The sequence below is a fragment of the Zootermopsis nevadensis genome, unplaced genomic scaffold (genome assembly GCF_977971745.1).
Source record: "Zootermopsis nevadensis isolate Lab colony 2312 unplaced genomic scaffold, Znev_1.0 Znev_ptg000031l, whole genome shotgun sequence".
Lineage (NCBI taxonomy): Eukaryota > Metazoa > Arthropoda > Insecta > Blattodea > Termopsidae > Zootermopsis > Zootermopsis nevadensis.
Genome location: NW_028259163.1, coordinates 3,062,443 through 3,082,878, shown reverse-complemented (window position 1 = coordinate 3,082,878; position 20,436 = coordinate 3,062,443). Strand labels below are relative to the sequence as shown.

Here is a 20,436-nt window from a genome sequence, read left to right as displayed (position 1 = left end):
CAACTGGTTAACGCTGTTTAAGGAAATAATCGCTGTTTATAATGAGACACGCGCTGCGTACATAATATTTAAACAGAGTCCGTACCGCGAAGAAAACACAACTCTTCACCATTAATACGATCAAATGGTTAACGCTGTTTAAGGAAATAATCGCTGTTTATAATGAAACACACATTGCGTACATAATATTTAAACATTTAGTCCGTACCGCGAAGAAAACACAACATGTAACCATTACGAAGATCAAATGGTTAACGCTGTTTAAGGAATTAATCGCTGTTATGATTTAAAGTTCTCACGGCTATGAGTCAAAAGATGACTGTCTTCTGGGTTGTAGCACCGTGTAGTCTGACAGACGTTTATCAACGTTTCAAAGGTCCTTGCTACCTCCATCATCAGGACGATGAAGCTTACACGGCGCCACAACCCAGAAGACAGTCATCTTGATATAATCTCTGATGACACAGAGACTGACGTGAATCTCATAAATACGAAGTAGTGACTTTTAAATCACGTGGTACACAAACATATTTCCCAAGTTACCTCTTTCTTTGAGGTTATGTGAATAAAGTTTTGAGTGCATTTCTCATCTCGACCACGCGTGGTATGTGATCCGCTCATCTCATCCTCCATTTAATTACACTAACAACTTGGGAATTACCTGTTTGACAATATCTCACATATATAAACTAGATGGCAGGGCAGTCAGACAGAAACCTGCAACCCGGTTATCAGCGCCATTACAATTAACCGACGAGTCTGTTCTACAAATACAGCAGTAGTCAGCCGACCGTCTCACCATCTGCTGGTCAACGCATCAATCTTATTCCTTTCATTATTTGTACGGCAGTTTGTTTCGGGAACTTGCCACCAGAGCGAGGAGGAGTAGGAGAGGGGGGGGGGGGCAAAGTGGAACGGCGCGCGGGATTAAAAGGGATGAGGGATGGTATAATGACGTCACGACGGGAGTAGGGAAACTTGGCAACAGTGTAGAAGGGAGAAGCTTTTTCCCTGGCTCGACTGCTAACACTAGCTACAGCACAGAGAAATCAATGCGAGCGCTCGTCTCTCTCTACATTTATGTAGGCGTCTACTAACCAGAACAAAAACATTTTTCTAAAAGAATTTGCGCGGACAAAAATTCGATTATTTGACAAAATATCAAGGCTGAAGTGGTGGCGAAAATGTTTCTCAAAACAGACAGGCCAAATGATTTTTAACATTCCGGTAAATGTCTGCCTACCATGTCGGTTCTAAACAACTCAAGTAATTTAATTCAAAAAAGGCGTTACATGATTTTCCATATCCGAATTCTTATGTAAAGTTAATATTGTCTCAACAAAAGTTTGCAATAATTAATTTCCTGTATGAGATGGTAAAGTTGCGTCATATTGTGATATAATAAATATATATTATTTAAATCTTGTCCGTCTAATCACAATAAATTCTTATTAAATATTAAAATATTACAATAATTAACATTTAAAATATTTAAAATATTAAATGATGTTCTTTATCGAAATGATGGTCTAATGTACGTAAATCGAATATTTCGATAAAGAACATCATTTAATATTTTAAATATTTTAAATGTTAATTATTGTAATATTTTAATATTTAATAAGAATTTATTGTGATTAGACGGACAAGATTTAAATAATATATATTCCTGTATGTTCCTTTTCATACAGAATTTTTTAAATCAATAATTCAAAATAGTAATTTTCTGCCTGGAAAACATGAAAGAAAAATATCACTTTAAAGACCAAGGCACAGATGTTATGATAATATTAATACGGATCTTAAGGATACTGTACGAGGTCGTTGATTAGATACATCTGATTCAGGATAGCGAATCTGACTAGTTGAGCGTTCTTTAAAACCGAAGCTTGTCTAGACGGCAAATAATGATATTTAGTCCGTACCGCAAAGAAAACACAGCACTTCACTGTTTACGGAAATAATCGCTGTTCACACTGCAAAAAAAAACATACGTAACCCACAAATACAAAATAAAGAGTTTCTGATTGTTGAAGCAGACGGTATGTATAGGTAAAACCAGGCTTTAAAGGGTTAAATGCTGAAACATTCCTAAATGATTCACGTTTTATTTTAAAACGACAATCAGATAAACTGAAAATGGACTTTCGCCATTGAGGGAATTAGCATGTTTTTTATTAGTATCTGACTGTTACGTAGTATCTAAATTTTTTACAGCAACAAAAATTATTCTACCCCCTGCACCGGAATCTTTTACAGAAATGTGACATTTCACTTATCGAATGGATGGATTTTTAATCTTGTTTATATATTTTTAAAAGGTCTTTATCCTTTTTTATATTCTTTAACAATAATCGCCCTGATGACGGAGGCAGCAAGGACCTCTGAAACGTCGGTAGACTTCTACCAGACTACACGACGCTACAACCCAAAAGACTGCCATCTTCAGAATCTCAAAATTTATTTCGCTATTATTCCTTTCATAACCAAGTTCAGATATTATTCAGTTGTGTATGTTTTCATGAATGATGAATATGAACCAATATATTCTGTTTATTATCACTAAATACACTTAACATGTCAGGCTAATTAAATTTCCTCGTGCACTCATTTGCCAATTCGTCTTAACTGTTGACATAATACTCCTTTCTCTTCATGTTATTCACAATGTAGATTATATCTTTCGTGTTACAGTTTATTCGTGAACAAATAGGTCTACAAACTGAAAAGGATATAAACGCATTCATTTACCCCTAGGAAAATCTAAGTTCATTGCAACATCGTCATTCAAAAACACTTCACACTTGAAAGACAGCTGATCTATTTGAAAGTCACGTATTATAGTTTCAAAGGATTATGTAGAAAGTAAATTATTTGATATTTAAGATTATATCGGCGGTAAATGTCGTCTGTGGTCTTCTAGCTGGTTAGAAATGATTCGGATACGTGTACCGCTTCCGTCTTCAGGGCTAAATCCGGGTTACATCTGAAGATAGAGACGGCGTGTTTCCCTAAAACAAAATCCTAACCCATAAAACGATAAAACTGTATTAAATGTGGAAAAATGTAGTGGTATTAATCAATGCAATTAATTAATCCATGCTTTAAATTCAGCATTGGCCCTTTCAACCATAAAAAAATAATCGAAATTTTAATAACAATAATAAAATATCGAATAAAAGTGTATAATGACAAGATATTATTGCTTATATATGAAAATTAGCACTAACAGAGTGGTCTGCCCTGAGATATTACGTACTTTTCCTCAGCCCCTCCTAGAAAATATCGGTATAGAACCTCGTATAATGTAATATGCGTCTCTCGAATACTTTAAGTCTACCATCCGCGGACCTCCGCAACAACGCGTAGTTCCAACAGGGCGAAACAATAGATTTAAATATATGCTCGTTTTCACAAAATATTTTGAAAAAAAAAACAAAAAACATTTGATTTGACGTCAACTCCGGGAAGAGAGGTGACCTCATCACAGGGTAATGTGTAACTCCACAGAACACGTTCGCCTCTGGCTTGCTACCCTGGCGGTCAATGACGGCGTTCAGCGTCGTACGGCAATTGTTTCAACTCAGTGAGACACGTGAATTCCTCGCTCAAACCGTAGTAAACTACCACCGAGCCTTCTATTTCGTTAACGTTTCGTGTTCCTAACGTACACTTCCCATAAAAAAAACGATTTAAGGTCGCATTTTAAAACAACACAACTCTGACGTAGCTTATTCAATTCAATTCATGACACTTGAGGTAATATAATTATCACTATTACTTACTTAACTACAAAATTTGAGAACAACTTCATTAGTTACTAGTATTTCAGCTTTAGAAATTCATAATCAGACGTCTTCGATGAAATGTAAAGTGTCTACACGTTACAACCCTAGGTTCAAATCCTGTCTCATATCTGTACCACTTCAAAAGAACATTCCACCATATTTTTATGTTACTCCAAAACCTGTTTTATTTACTTGTATATTTTTTGTGACGAGTTTCATCAATTTCCTTTGCACGTGTAAAACCTCTTGTACAATTTCTAGCGATGTTCGTATTATAAAATTTGTACAGAAAAAAAAAAATAGGACGCTGCCAACAGATGGAAGTATAAAGAATGATAGTCATATTTCAGACAACGTTCAACATGACAGTGAAATTTCATATTCGAAACATACATCATATAACATTTTATTTGAAAAACGCTACTATATATATATATCTGAAAATGAATAACCCATTTTCAGCAGCTTCTAAAATATCGAGTGAAATATAAAACATACATTAAGCACTTAGTGTCTGGGACTTCATCGTTAGGAAGTTTGCGTGTTTCAAGTTCATTAACTTCCTCACCTGACAGAATGATTTCAGATTTCCTGTTTGAACATCGGCTTAATTTAGTGTTGACGCGTGAAATGAAAAAAAAAACACACACAAAGCAGCTTACACTATGTAAAAAAAAAAACTAGATGGAGTCAACGGAGCAGTAAGACAGTGAATCCCAAACTGTGTTCCGCGAATCACTAAAATTTCGTTACAAATTCACGCGTGTTACCCAAAATTTCATTATAAATACCAGCTGAAATAAATATCTATTTTAATTAAATTCACATTTATTTATGTGCGTGTGAAAAATATACCTTGAGCTTAAATTTAGATCTAGTAAAATAAAATAGCTCTGATTTCCCCCCCCCCCACCCCCCACCTACGTGATGGCTCACAGGACAGTCGCTTCTTTTTAAATCTCCACTAATAGACAGTTGGCAAGCCTGATATAAAGTTCATAAGTCACGGAATGTCTCATTACCCACAGTTCTCCTTTGCCCACTGGACATAACTTTGGGTGGACCCCGGGACGATGATGAATCAATAATAAAATCATGTCACCGCCCGGAATCAAACCCTAAACGTTCATCTGCGATCTGTAATTTTACTGCCCGAAAAATCAATAACCCGCTCGGCATACACTTATTATCATTCAGATCAACAATTTTACTTACTCATATAACTCTGTAAAACCCTGGTATTATTACATATAATTCGCATTGCATGTTAATATTTCTACCTATAATTCCTACCAATTTAAAAAAAAGTGTCAGTGGAACCACGGTTCCGGAGAATTTGACGTAAATACGTCTATACGGAAAGGAAGTTTATATATTGGCTTTATTCTAAATATTTCCTTTATACCTGCTTTACAATTGAGTAACGTTTGATTAAGACATTGCTTATTTAACTTGAATTAGTTACGCTTCAGATGGGTCTGTGGTAGCTGAATGTAATGTAAAGTAATGTAATGTAATGAAATGTATTTTTTTTTATTTGTAGTGTTCTGTCTGACGACAGGTCCATATGAACAAGATCCTTCGATCCTTTTCTCTTCTCGGACTGGGACCTGTTCATATACGTTCTTGGTAGATGATCCAGAAGTGGTTTGCCATTGCCTTCTTCTGTGTGTGAATGGAGTAATTGTTGGGATGCCACGGAGGAAAACTCCGTGTTGCCTAGACCACGGCCTTGCCCAACACAAGTTATAAATTTGAGCACCACCGGGAATTGAACCCGGGACCCCAGGCTTACAAGGCTAGTGTTCTAACCGCTAGACCACCGTGGCGAACAAATGTAATGTAATGTAATGTTTCCTAGGTAACAACAATTCCGAGTAAACACGACGTTCTCTAGGTACACTTGTTACACTTTCTTGCCGAATGAGCCTTCCTTATAGACGTATTTACGTCAAAAAAGGCTGGAATTTTAACCTGCACAGACGCAATATAATTCCGTACAATTCCACGACTACGCAGAGGCTAATATTAGATCTTCCAGACACATTTTAGCCTACAGAGAGTCACGTCCTGTCTGCAAAGGCAGATTAAATTAAGTGCAGCTGTCATATTTAGACTACACTTTTTTTTATGGCAATAAACAACCCATATCACATGACCCTAAGTTCAGTACAAGCCAGAAACTGTTTCAGTACGCGATGCGTTCATATCATTATCAACTTCCTTGCTTTATACTCTCGCTTCGCATTCCGAATTCTTTATCTTCTCAACTCTCAGTTCCTCTCTCATTTTTATTTATCAAAGTTCACTTCCTCCCGGCCTTCACTTCGATCTGTCTTCATTTACTTCTTTTATTCTTCCCTAATTTATCGTTTCCTTTAAATATTTTCATCAACTCAACTACTTCCATTTCCGTCATATTCTTTTCTCTGTTTCCTCTTCTGTAATTTATCTTTCATTCTTATTTCCTTACTCGTGTTCCTTCGTGTCTCCTTTCTCCTCCCTCTAAACAGCTGAATTACGAATTGCATGGTACACAGGACTTTTCCTAATTTATTTATGACCCTTCAACAGACATAAAAGTCCTCATAAGAACCCAAAGTTAAATACTCTTAAAACAAAATCCGATCCAATCCACATTCTTCAAAACCTGTATCACTAACGTCCATTTTAATAATATCCTCTCATCTATACCTATGTCTTACGAGTTGTCTTGTCCATTCAGGCTCTATAAACAAAATTATGTACTCATACTCCATTATTTAATAATCCTAATAATATTTAGTGAACAATACAACTTATGGAGTTTCTCATTATGTAATTTTCTCCAGTCTCCTCTTACTTAATCGTTCTTAGGTTCAAATGTTCTCCTAAATACCGTGTCCTAAAAAAATACCTAATCTGTGGTCTTCCCTTAAGGTAAGATACCAGGTTCCACACCCATATAAAACAACAGGTAAAATTATAGTTTTTTAAATTTTAATATTTGTGTTTTTCAAATGCCATCATTCTTGTGTTCAGCATAGAAGCTATTGGTTTAGTAATACAATGCGTAACCTATTAAACTTTCATTAAACACCCAATTCAGCGCGTATTATTCTCCACAAATTACACACAAATTCAGACTGAATTACGTGTACATACAGAGAGTCATTTTTATATCATTTTTTTTATTAAAACCGCAATTCGCAAGGTTCTACAAGATAAATGCCTATAAAATTTACCAGAATATAAAGTTTTAAAACAATAGATTTTTTAAAAAATCTTCAGATAATTAATCTATTGTTAATAATTTTAACGAAACCACGTCATAATCAATAGTACGCTTAGGTTATATGAGCAGGCAGGTTCAAAAGTGTGTATTCTCTTACACTCGAGATTAAACTAAGTTTTTCATACATGCTGTGGGCAATTTTTCGTACATCATCGGCCCTACTGTTACAATGTTCAGGGTCCGACATTGTCATCTCTTGTACGTCGTTAAACAATGAGTTTGAGAACAGGGTGCTGAGGAGAAAATTTGGTCTAAAATCAGCACAAACTGTGAGGAGACTTGATAAAAACTGCAGATAGTTGTTGCATTCAGTTTGAAAGTACAATATTAAAAATGAGTACAATTTTTTTTGTCGTAAACCATAAACTGAAGAAAACATTGACAAGACCTAAGCGTAGATGACAGTAAAATTATAAACTAATCTTAGTTTTGTACAGTGTTATGAAATAGTGGTGGTTTCGGGGAAATTACTTCGTTTTCAGTACCGACGATGAAAGCAGTGTGTTCCTCAGAAACGTTGGCATTCAGCTACAAGTCCACACAGCGTTATTACCAAGAATATCAACGTAGACAAACTCATAGATCGTTAATAATGATTCCTTTTAGCTAAAAAGTGATAATTTAACATTTCAATTATAAACAAACACAAAGAATGATAAAGTAAATATTATTAAAAGCATCTGTGAAATGTATAAATTAATACATCGTTTTTAAATGTAATTTCTTATTAGGAAAATGTAACCTAAGTTTCGCAAGCAATGAAATAACTGTCTTGAACATAATTTAAACTGGTAACATTTATAAATCAGAGGATTCTGAGTCGTATGGTAGGTCGAACGGCCTAAAATACCTTCTAACGAGATTGGCGTTATGTTTGTACGAAGTATCACACCCTGATATGGATATACAGACCTGGTGACTGGGGTGTACAATATCAGACAACTCTACAGTCTAAATGACACTTCTGCGATTAAGCTAAACTTTACAGAATCTGGAGAAATGCACAAAATCACCAGGGTTAATTAAACTACACTATTAACTGTTGCTAATTTGATACAATTTCAGAAATAGCAAAAAACGAAATATTTCTCTGATCTATATATTATATAACTGAACATTTTATACACACGATTAGAGAACTTTACGTAAAACCTTAGTCCCAGGAATACGAACACAGATGTGCCTTCAGGCAATACGAATACATTCAACATAATGCACTGATAGACCCAACCTTTTACAATGTTCTAACATTTCCGGCGTCGTGACTACATTTCAATAAAACATTTTCTCAGTTAAAAACGTCTGCCTTCTGGGTTGCTGCACCGTATAGTCTGGTAGAAGTTTATCGACGTTTCAGAGGTCCTTGCTGCCTCCATCATCGCCCTGATAAAAGTTACAATACAAATTCTCTTCTTGCCCTCGTTTTTAAGTCTGTACCTTTAATTGAATTCCACTTTGAGTCTGTCCTGGAGAAAAAATTCTTTTGTGTTTCTTTTGACGTTTCTTTAGCTTTCGATGTTATTTACCAGGTCCTTCGTCCACGGATTATCAGAGGAAATCAAAATAAAGTTTACCATTTTCCAAACAAAATTAATTTTCCCTCTAATAATACAACTGTAATATTTTTTTAAGCACTCAAAGCTAGCAGAGTTCGTTCACTTCACAATTAATAAAAACCCAAAATAAACTACAATCACTCCACGTCTGACATTCTTTAACAGTTAACTCGAAAAGTCATTGCCTATAATTCTTCCAGTTTTCTTACAATTCTCTTACATTCTTAATAAAATACTACCAACAATTTTAACCAACTTTCCATTTCATATGAAAAAGCAAGTAATATCATGAGATCACTCCCCTTTTACATTTGGAAATAAACGACAAATTTTAACAAAATTTGGTACGATACCCACAACACCATAAAACCTACATTTTAAAAATTTAATTACTAATCGTGATTATCTTTCTACGTTAACTCACTAAACGCGTTATAACCTCGCATTCAACTGTCACGTCTACCAAGGACCTCCTTCAATCCTGTCCCCAAGTCGCCTGGTGTTCACGCAGACAGCCCCTAAAACCTCATCTCCCTTGATTACGTGGTTTTACCTCAATGGATCCATCCCCAACGGTCTATTCGGTTATCTACCAGTCACCCCGAGTCCAGACTAATAATGACTAATGTCAGAATGAGAAATTTACGTGGCCATTTCGAAGTTTAGGGGAAGCATGTTAATCTGTTCACTGCGCCTCGTCTAACGAGCTAAGAGATGCTTACCACATGGAAAGCCAATGTAGTGTCTCACAGTTAGGTGAGATTTTACGTTCTCAGACTGAAAGGATAATTATAATTGCCTTCCGCGATGTTACGCCGTCATTAAACGTCTTGATAATGGAACCAGCAAGTACATCCGAAACGTCAGACAATTTCTACGAGACTAAACGTCTTAGAGAAGACATCCAACTTTATATACCTACCGATTATGTTTAAAATACGTAGGTTATTTAACTGGTAATCATGAATGATAAGCAGACGAGAGTGGAAGTTCCATAAATGTTTGGAGGGGCCGAGGAGACTAACGTAAAGCAATATTTAAATTGAGATGACTAAAAGTTGCATTTAAGAAATTATATTTAAGTTTATATAATTTTATACACCTGAAGATGGTTCATTTAGAACTGAAACATGTCGTGTGAAAAGTGATGTTCTAATGTAAATCGAACATTTCGATAGAGAACATCATTTTAATATATTTTAAATATTTAAATGTTAATTATGGTAATATTTAATAGGAATTTTATTGTGATTAGACTGACAAGATTTAAACAAATAAATATTTAAATTATTTTCAAAACTATATCATCTACATCAAAGCTAAAATGGCTTGACGAATTTTCGTAAAAGTCTCCAATTCGTAGTTTAATCAAGATAAGTTTCTGTTTTCTATAATTCCTCCATGGGTAGACGGACGGTTATACACGCAAAGATATTTCAATAGACACTAAGTAGATCAAATCTAAAAGTTCTTGACGATGGTGATGAGTCATTTGAATAAAAAAATTTCTTGGATATTATCCATCGTCTAGTAAATAAAATATAAAACAAATTAATGGTCATATGTATTTATTCCCACATTTTTGTGAGTTTGTTTTTATTTCGCTTTTTCATGTTTAAAGAAACATGAAACGTCGTTTTACATTTTATTTACTAGACGATAGATAATATCCAAGAAAATTTTTATTCAAAAGACACTAAGTAGGTTTATGAACGTGTATATTTAATTTTCTGTAGAATATTTCAAAAGAAGACATTGAACAAACTGAATCTAAAAACTTTAACCTGCGGAATTTTTGGGACATCCTGTATATAATAAGCGCAAGTATGTACGATACCTTTCTCCGGCCGCAACACAGCATGGCGACGGAGCGCACTACGTGACGTAACTTCCTGCGCAACCGTCGACGGGGACACAGCATGGGTCCTGTTGACGATGCCTGTCATACCAAGCTCCTGCTACAAACGAAACAGGATTCATTCAGACACTGCATTTCGGAGACAAATGACAAGTTACAGGGAAAAATCTCACCTACAAATAGTTGCCATTACATCAATGCCAGTTTGAAGTTTTCACGTTTGCTTGCGCTCACAGAAATTTTTTAAATGTACACGGACCTAGACGAAAGCCACTGAACAGTTAAAAGCAGTTTCTTATTTAAGAACTTTTCAGCAGAAATAAATTTTAAACAGCCAAACATTATTTCTCTACCCTATACTTTATATCAGTGATATTCAACCTGGGGTACGCGAAGACATCTTAGGGGGTACGTGAAATTTAAAAAAAATATTATTTTATGATAAACACTGAATAATCAGTAATGTAATTTATTTAATTTATTTTTGATATGGATTATATACTATGTATAACTTGAATTATACACCAACAACTTTGGGGGTACAAAGTTGAAGAGAAATTATATCTGAGGGTACGCGAACAAAAAAGGTTGAATACCACTGCTTTATATCAATTCCCAGCTATGCTACTGGACAGTGTTTTTGCCTCAGACTGTACTAATTAAAACTTCCCTACGTCCCGTCGTGACCTTCGGTCACTCTTGATTATCTGGACTGGCGGGCATTGGGGATTACAACGGGGATTTGAAGTGGTTCCCCGCCAGTGTTTTAATCTTTAAGTTCTAGACGTACGACGTAAAGTTAAGAGTGTTTGTGGGTTTACAGGCGCGTCAGATTTTAAGGTCTTTTGCGCCTGTCTAAACTCAACGTAACAAGCTCTATGATTGTATTCTGTCCATAATATCAACTTTACCGCTGAATAAAATAAAAGCGAATCGCTTTGTCGTCAACACTGAAGATACAGACAAAACAGGACGTTCATAATTTATTTCAAACTTTAACCGTATTCTGTTTCTACTTCAAAAAATAAAAATGTAATGGCTGCCTGCAGGCACGACGCTTGAAGTTTAATGTGACTATGTGCATGGCGACGGGACGCCGAGGGGGCTGTGCCCCAGTTTCTTTGGCGACTGGCGTGCGGACATGCAGACCGCAGCCCTGAAACTCAAGAGTAACTAAAACCCTCACAGTAAGTGTTAATTTAAATGAAATTATGGCATTAGCAGCATTTCCTTCATTTTACATCCTTACTGACAATATGTTCAAGATATGTTACACCTAATACATAACAGTTTTAAATTAAATATTGTAAAAACGTAGAAAACACGTCACATTGACGGCAAAATCCCTCGTGAATTAACATATTCTTTAGCCATAATTTTTTTAAAAAAATTAATTCTCAATCAGGAAATTAGTTTAAAAAACCAAATAAGGTAAACTGAAGAAATTCGTAAAAATAAATGCACATATATTTTTTTGGACAAGAATCTCCGCGAGAATGTGGGCTCCTGAGTTTTTAAATGAGGGGATATTATTAAAATTGACCTTAAAGAAGCATGTGTTGAATTTTGATAATGTGAATTTCTGTGGTTTTTTTTTTACGTTTAATGCTGATGGAATTCTACGTCTGGAAAATCACGATTCTCCACTGTCATTTAAACCACAAACACACATAATAAATTACGTTTATGTCATTACTTCTCGCTGGTATGCTATTTACATTTCAATATCTTTGGCATGAATCAATGTTATCTTACAGATATTTCATTTTAATTTACATACGTCTCCGTTAACTATACCTTTAGTGCGGAATGACAGATAAAAGTGTTATTTTATAGCTGATTCGAAATGATCAAATAACATTAAAGAACGACGAATATCATTCTTACTTTGTGAGCCAGTAACTTCAAAATATAAAGAAGCCACGATATTATGTAGTTGGGATGAATGGTTTGTTGCATTCTTTTTGTGCTCCTTTGCTCGAATATTGATTGCGGCAGAGATAGACACTGTCTGCCCCCTCTTAACCCACTACTTAAAAAGTTTTCATAAATTATCGAAATGATCGTCGGATCCGGCAACTATCTCAATGAACGACTTTAAATCAGTTTACAGAGGAGAAGAAAGAATACAACTTTGAAAATGCATTGTGGGCACAATTAAGATAAAAATTGAAAAAAAAAGTAGCTCTTGGAAAATACTTTATTTAGTACCTAAAAATATAAATTGTAAATATTTCCAACGGGTATAAAACTTGGTGTCTGACTTTAAGGGACTAACCACATTCTGTCCAGCGTACCCCCCCCCTTTTTTTAAAAAAAAAAAACTTTTCGATATGTTTTATCGCGGATTCACGTTTTCCCGATTTACTCTGTTACAAACACCACCCCCCCCCCCCACCCACAGCCGTTCTCGGTCTGCTAAGAGCTTCGGTTTCATTATACAGGCAGATTGCTCATTGTTTTGACGTTAATTCAACCGTGATTTTGATTTTGGAAATTTCACGTTCAAAACTAAATTTCTACTAAATGTTCAACTTTGTGGTGCGTAAAGATAAGGTGCTATTTTTTCCCCGTCTCCTATCCAATTGATTGCGTCACTGTGGGTGTGAAGTGAAGTGAAATTGCTCAGTCTGAAATTGGTATTGGCGGCGATAAAATGTAAGGATAGACTTTCAAATATTTCTCTTATCAGTTCCAACTGAATAATGCCTTTTGTAAAGGATCGTTATACACACACATTAACATGTTTTAATCAGAGGTTCTTCACTTTTCGCCCACTGATATAGTGAGATTAATTGCATTTAAAATCTTTATCAATGCGTAAGAACTGGGGCGGATTTCTAGGTTTCTGATTATCAGATTAAATTGATGTATGGAATTCATGTAAAACAGTTCACGCATCAGCTTGAAAAAATTACTCTTTATTAAGGATCCAAAAAATGTATTCGGCCAAAGTCTGTATATAATTTTTATTCTAAAACCGAAAAATAATGCCAGACGCTTGATAAAATCAGTTATAATAAATTCTGCTACATTATTATTCTAAACTTTCTACAAGCCGAGAGCGAACACAACAAAACCTTTAGCACTAGACGACGTGCAACATCACAACGATTTAATCTCCTCAGGTACAACCACTTACACGAACTTCCCGCCAAAGATTCTCAAAGTTAACTTTCAGAATGATTTTCAAAGAGATGAATGAATGTATGCAACCCTTTTCTTGTCCGCACTAAATTCATAAAATACTACATACTCTGCACATATCAAGACAATATCAGTTTTTCATCCCTTAAATCCGAAGCTAATCTAAGTAACATTCAGAATCCAGTCCTTACCGCAAAGAAAACACCACATTTCTCCATCACAAAGATCAAATGGTTAACGCTGTTTAAGGAAATAATCGCTGTTTAGATTTACAATCATACACAATTCATTATTAAACTCCGTGGGTAAAACTAAGTGTTGTTTGACGTTTTATGGTACATATAGTTACCATTGCGTTTTAACGGTTTATTCGCAAACGAATGAAGTAGTTTTAATAAAAAGGTGAATAGCAGAGATTACTGACGAACAGCAGAGGAGTTATGTGTTCACTTATACTTCCTCGCTTTTGGTATTAATTCGTTCCGTGTTCCTTCCAAGAGATGTTTACCTGTGTACTTTTGTTTGTTTGCCAAAGTCTCGCGTTATACAGGAAGAAACCGTACTTTGAAGATACCACCAAGTGGCTAGCAGCTATTCTATCCGGAAAACTCCATTTCTCTCGTTCTGAGCTAGACAAACACGAAAAATGTAAGAATAATCATGAATTAAATATAAAGTTTTTGCAGCTGTATAAGAACTTCGATGTTTAATAACAAGCTTTATCCAAAGAGCAGGCTAAATAATGGTTTTAAACCTTAAATTTCTAACCCTTCATAACTAACTAACTAACCAGCTCCAGAGTACAGTCCTTTACAAGGTAACAGGACGATCAGAATTATAATTTTGAGAAAAAAATTATGTTATCTAGCGTTGTAACTGCAATTCTGTCACATTATCATATTTGTAACAACATTCTTGTATCGAAATTATGGGTGTTTCGATCTGTGTATATGAATGAACCGATTTCAGCTAAACTTGGCATGCTTATTCCTTAAGACAAGGAAAATTTTCAGAGTTAAATATCATAGGACAAAATTATCCCTAAACATACACCTTCACCGGGACTCAAACCCAGGACAGATTTTTTCGTACTCTGACCTTTATACCTGTAATATCTTCCCAAACGAATAAAATTTATCTTGGTGTCTGTTTTTATATCGAATGGTCAGGCCTAAGAAATTTTCTCGAGGAATAGAATTCATAAAGGATAAGCGTTTGTCGAACTTACCCTCATTAACCCTGAGGGCACTTTTTTTAGTCTGTAATAAGTAAGACATTAAGGTCCATGAGGAAAGTTAGGTCGTAAGAGAATGCACTTGGAATATATGTGTACTCCATATTGGATACCTGAGTACACATTTCAAATCTTGACTCTCTCGAAGTTTATAAAAAAATTGAAAAATTAAAAAAAAATCGATTAAACCGTGAGGATAAAATTCACAAAGCCATGTCATAAATACAAAAAAAAAAAATTACTGAATAAACAAAAAAAGGTGTCTTACAACGATGCGGCCTACACAAAAACAATGAAACAAAATTCAGTAAAAGTCAATTCCGCTTTGTCACACAAAAACATCTGAACCACTAACCCCGCACGTCAAATCCAATGCAGAGTCGACTCTTTGGCGCAGATCGCCTGAGGATTGGACCACACTCCGACTGGAATAAATTCAGCGGAGTGACAGCTTGCTTTAACCCGTTTGATTAAACTGGCGAAACCAACGAGAAAAGTCAATTTATCCCTACATTTAAGCACAAAGTCTTTAAGGTGTTTCGACATATGAACGCAAAGCTTTCCTCATTTTAGACGCCCAGCACTAGACGGGGGTTGTTTCACGTTCCGGCCGTTTTATCACCGGTTGAGACTGGATAGGAGGTTTGGTTAGCCACAGAATCAGACAAACTACTTGTACATTTAATTGACTTCATAAAGAAATTCTTTTTACAAATTTCGTATTTTATACGCAATTTGCCAAGACAACGCTGAAATAAACTGTAACACAAAAAACTTTCCCGTCAAATTTGACGGGCCACACCGAGCTTATTTTATAATAACATCGCTACTTCAACATTAGCAAAGTTGCAGGTAAGAAACCACATTTTAGACAGGACATTAATTGAAATTCGAATAATGTAAAAATTTTGAAGACAAAGATAATTTCATGTTGGATTCAAACTACGATATAAAACTGGTATAATTTCCATTTACAAATGTTTGAGATCATAAGACCATCATCAATATGGGCATACGGTAAATCGGGATTCGAACTGAAGTCCTTTATCAGTAGCGTTACAGCTGAAATCCATCCTTGTGTTAACCGTGTTAGACTTTTTTTTATTTTTGGTATCCAGAGTTATCTTACGAGAGAAGGTGTTCTTTTAACGTCAACAAAAAGGAATGTGATTGATACGGCATCAGACGATGCATTAATATTTATAAGCAACTGAGCTATAAATCATGCCATACAGAGGTGAATCGATGCAATTGATCACATGTAATTTGAGAACATGACACAGTCGCTACTCTAATTGGTTTTCTTCAGTGTAATCGCAGAAGGTCTCAATGGAGACTCATATCAACTTCAAAGTTGAGATTTAATTAAGAAGGTATAAATCTTAGTGACTGAAAGTAACCTACTTGTTAGCCCTCTGAAGTTATGAGACAGTGAGGGGCACTACAATTGTTACGAGGACGACAGACATTTTACAGTTTCTAAAGGTTCCCAGGCAATGCTCGTTCGTCCTTCTGGAAACGTTAAGGCGTTTAACCAGACCTGCGAACCATGAAACAAACCGATGATCAGGTAATTCTTGTAAGGGACTTTGACAACAAACACGTAGTACTAAGTTCATGTAAATAATATTTAAGAATTCAGTCTATACGACAAATAAAACACAATTATTTACCAATACAAGATTAACTTGTTGATGCTGTTTAATGAAATAATCGCTGTTTATTTCGTGTTGGTCTTCCGGGTAGCAACGTCGTGTGGACATGTAGGTAGAAACCAACGTTTCAGAGAAACATAATCTCCGTTCTCAGGACTGAAGATGATTTATTTAACGACGTCAATAAACCAGATTATATAGTGCTGAATAATAACATTATCGGATAATAATGGATTGGAAAGGATAGATCAGGAAGGCGTCGTGGCCTAGTTTAAGGTGCAATACCGACGTCTGTCTGGAGTAACTGAGGAAAACCACCAAATGACAGCGTCACAGACGATATCCCGATCGAGATTTAAGCAGAATTAATTAATTAGTTACCATACATTTATTTAATAAGATTGTTTTATTTATTTGTTTATTTAGTGTTCTGTCTGGCGACAGGTCCATATGAACAGGATCCTTCCATCCTTTTCTCGGACTGGGACCTGTTCATATACGTTCTTGGCAGATGATCCAGAAGTGGTTTGCCATTGCCTTCTTCTGTGTGTGAATGGAGTAATTGTTGGGATGCCACGGAGGAAAACTCCGTGTTGCCTAGACCACGGCCTTGCCCAACACAAGTTATAAATTCGGGCACCGCCGGGAATCGAACCCGAGACCCCAGGATTACAAGGCCAGCGTTCTAACCGCTATACCACCGTGGCGGTCTAATAAGATTGTTATCATCTATAAAGTGAATATAGTACTTGTTTTAGAGCTTTGATATCAACAAAGAACGTAAGGTACAAAAGATTTCCCCAGGAACTTTGAAAACGCATTTTCCATCCCATAATCGACTGTCGTGGCGTGACTGAGTATTTCTTCAGATTTCCGGAGCCCTAATGCTCACAGATTTCTACAATGGCTACCTTAATATACGGCCAAGATCATTTGCTTCTCATTTCTCACAAAACGGCAATTCATCATCAGGGGGCGACGCACGCAATCCGCAGTGTTACACGAAGATTCTTAATACGACCCCGAGTCAACAATCGATATCCAAACCAATCGAGAGTCCACCGGAGATCGATTTTATATGTTCATTAATTTTGTCGCCTATTCTATATTTACACTCACTTCATGTAATGCATAAACTTTTGAAACTGAAGCCCGTACCGCGAAGTAAACACATCTCTTCACCGTTACAAAAGATCAACTGGTTAACGCTGTTTAAGGAAATAATCGCTGTTTATAATGAAACACGCACTGCGTACATAATATTAAAACATTTAGTCCGTACCGCGAAGAAAACACTACACTTCACCATTACAAAGATTAAATAGTTAACGCTGTTTAAGGAAATAATCGATGTTTATAATGAGACACGCGCTGCGTACATAATATTTAAGAATTCAGTCCGTACCGCGAAGAAAACACTACACTTCACCGTTACAAAGATCAAATGGTTAACGCTGTTTAATGAAATAATCGCTGTTTATAATGAGACACGCGCTACGTACGTAATATTTAAACATTTAGTCCGTACCGCGAAGAAAACACAACTCTTCACCATTACGAAGATCAACTGGTTAACGCTGTTTAAGGAAATAATCGCTGTTTATAATGAAACACGCACTGCGTACATAATATTTAAACAGAGAGTCCGTACCGCGAAGAAAACACAACTCTTCACCATTACAAAGATCGATTGGTTAACGCTTACTGTGAAAATATTACGAAACCCATAAACACATTCTGCAATTATTAATATTAAAAGACAGGTGGTATTCATAATTACCACTAGTTTTCAAAGGGTTATTAATACAAAAACTTACAACAAACCTTCAAGTGGTATAAAGAGACGAACTCGCTTCTTAAAACTAACCTCTCCATTACGCTAATTTATCATTCATTAATTTACACCGCCATTTTGTCAATGAAGACTAAATACTAGAAGGCGTCTTCGTCTTTTCTTCTGAACAAACCCTGGCACTTCTTATATAATTGCTATTGATTATTCTCAGATACTTGATCCCTACTTCCCATCTTGAGTCTGTGCCAAGATTTAGTCTCGTTGGTGAATAGAAAACCCACTCTCTTATTCCCTTTTCGTAACCAAGAGAATGAACCGACGCAGAGCGAACTCTTGGACGACATAAATAAAGGCTAAAGAAGTTTTCATACCGATCGGGAAAGCCGTGGGACAGTAGACAATCCGAGAATTTTCTATAGGCTTACATCACAGTATGTCAGACCAATGCAGTCAGCATGCTTTGTCTTAACCTTCAATATTAATTTTCAGACACAGAGAGAGAGAAAGAGGAAATTGGTGGGGGGAGAAGTGAGAGACACTTCGATATCTGGGGGGGAGAAAGAGCATCTTATAGCTAGAAGGTCCCCAGGCAATGCCCGCTCGTCCTTCTGTTAAGGATAAAGTAAGAGTGAAGGCGTTAGTGTGATGATTGGCATAAAAGCCGGAATTTTGAAATTTTGTATTAGAGAAAGCTGAGGAAGTTTAATACATAATTTAGAAGTTCCTACTGAGGGGACGGGGGTAAATTTTGACGGCGTTAAAGGGTGGTAAATTTTGATTAATTTAAATAGGGAGGGCTACATGAGAAGCTTGCAGTGGCAACTTGGAACTTGGGAACCATCTCAGCATTTGCTTGAAGACAGAGGAAAACCAAGGAAAACCTGTGTCGAGATGGCTGGTCGCAGGATCTTCCGGGTGCGCGCTGACTACTAGCCAGCGGTCCGGCAGACAAATATTAATTTTCGAAAACCAAATAACTATTTAAACATTCAGACCGTACCGCGAAGAAAACACTACACTTCACCATTACAAAGATCGACTGGTTAACGCTGTTTAAGGAAATAATCGCTGTTTATAATGAGACACGCACTGCGTGCATAATATTTAAACATCTAGTCCGTACCGCGAAGAAAACACCACTCTTCACCATTACAAAGATCGACTGGTTAACGCTGTTTAAGGAAATAATCGCTGTTTATTCTGGGAATCATACCAAACACACACAAACACACACACACACACACACACACACAAATATATAAATATATATATATATATATGTTATGGGAAAAACATGTTTATATAATATTAAACCTGGTGGTATATATAATTTCCACTCAGCTTTGAAGGTTAGGTTTCACCGAAATAAATCAGTAATTTTTGACATATTTTCATATAAAGATCAGGTGACTTTTAAGAGAGAAACTGCTTTGGGGCCGCTACTGTAAAAATGATTCCCTGATACTTTTTCTCCAAAGGGTAAAAGGACCCTATCAGGTGCCTCCATGTGCCTTCACTCCCCCTATACTCCTTAACGTCGCGATACGCGGATATCTTAGGTTTTCAGTGACCCACGGTGGACCTCCATATTTTGTGTAAACACAATTTAATCTCGCGGGCACTCGAGTGAAGTGCATTTCTCAGGAGGGAATATTATATTCAAGTACTGCTGGTTGCAGCTCTCACATTTTCTGCCACAGGGGCTCACAATGAACATGCTTCTTCGACCCTGAAATTAAACACAGGTAGTCCAGCTGAACGTACGCTCGCATGAACACTGCGTTTACAAAAGTTCCTCGAGCCCTTTAGACCACTGGCCATGTAAATTTTTATTTCATGAATAAGTTTCTATTAGTACAGTACATTACAAAAATATATCAAATTTCAGATCCTCAGGGCTGTAACTTACGAATTGTATGACTGTCTTTGGGGGATATTTTGGCGTGTAGTGGATTATTGCCGTCATATTTATCGCCCTGATGATGGAGGCAGCAAGGACATCTGAAATTTTGGTAAGTTTCTACCAGGCTACACGCCGTAACGTCCCAGAATATATTAATATTTTTTAGAAAAGTAATTATAAACAATCCCAAGTAGGGTCTTATATTTTGGTGGAGCTGCTACGCAGA

General features: G+C 36.1%; 1 protein-coding gene across 7 annotated transcripts in view; it reads right to left on the bottom strand.

Moving 5' to 3' along the window:
- The window catches only part of RhoGAP100F (Rho GTPase activating protein at 100F), a 109,944-nt gene that overhangs the window by 62,574 nt on the left and 26,934 nt on the right, over positions 1-20,436 (bottom strand). For 6 of the 7 annotated variants that reach the window (XM_087359536.1, XM_087359539.1, XM_087359540.1 and 3 more), the window contains exon 2: positions 10,456-10,576. In XM_087359536.1, coding sequence (XP_087215662.1) covers positions 10,456-10,539 — 84 coding nt within the window. In that variant the 5' untranslated portion in view covers positions 10,540-10,576. The remainder of the gene's footprint in view (positions 1-10,455; positions 10,577-20,436) is intronic. The other variant, XM_087359537.1, reaches the window with a different exon arrangement.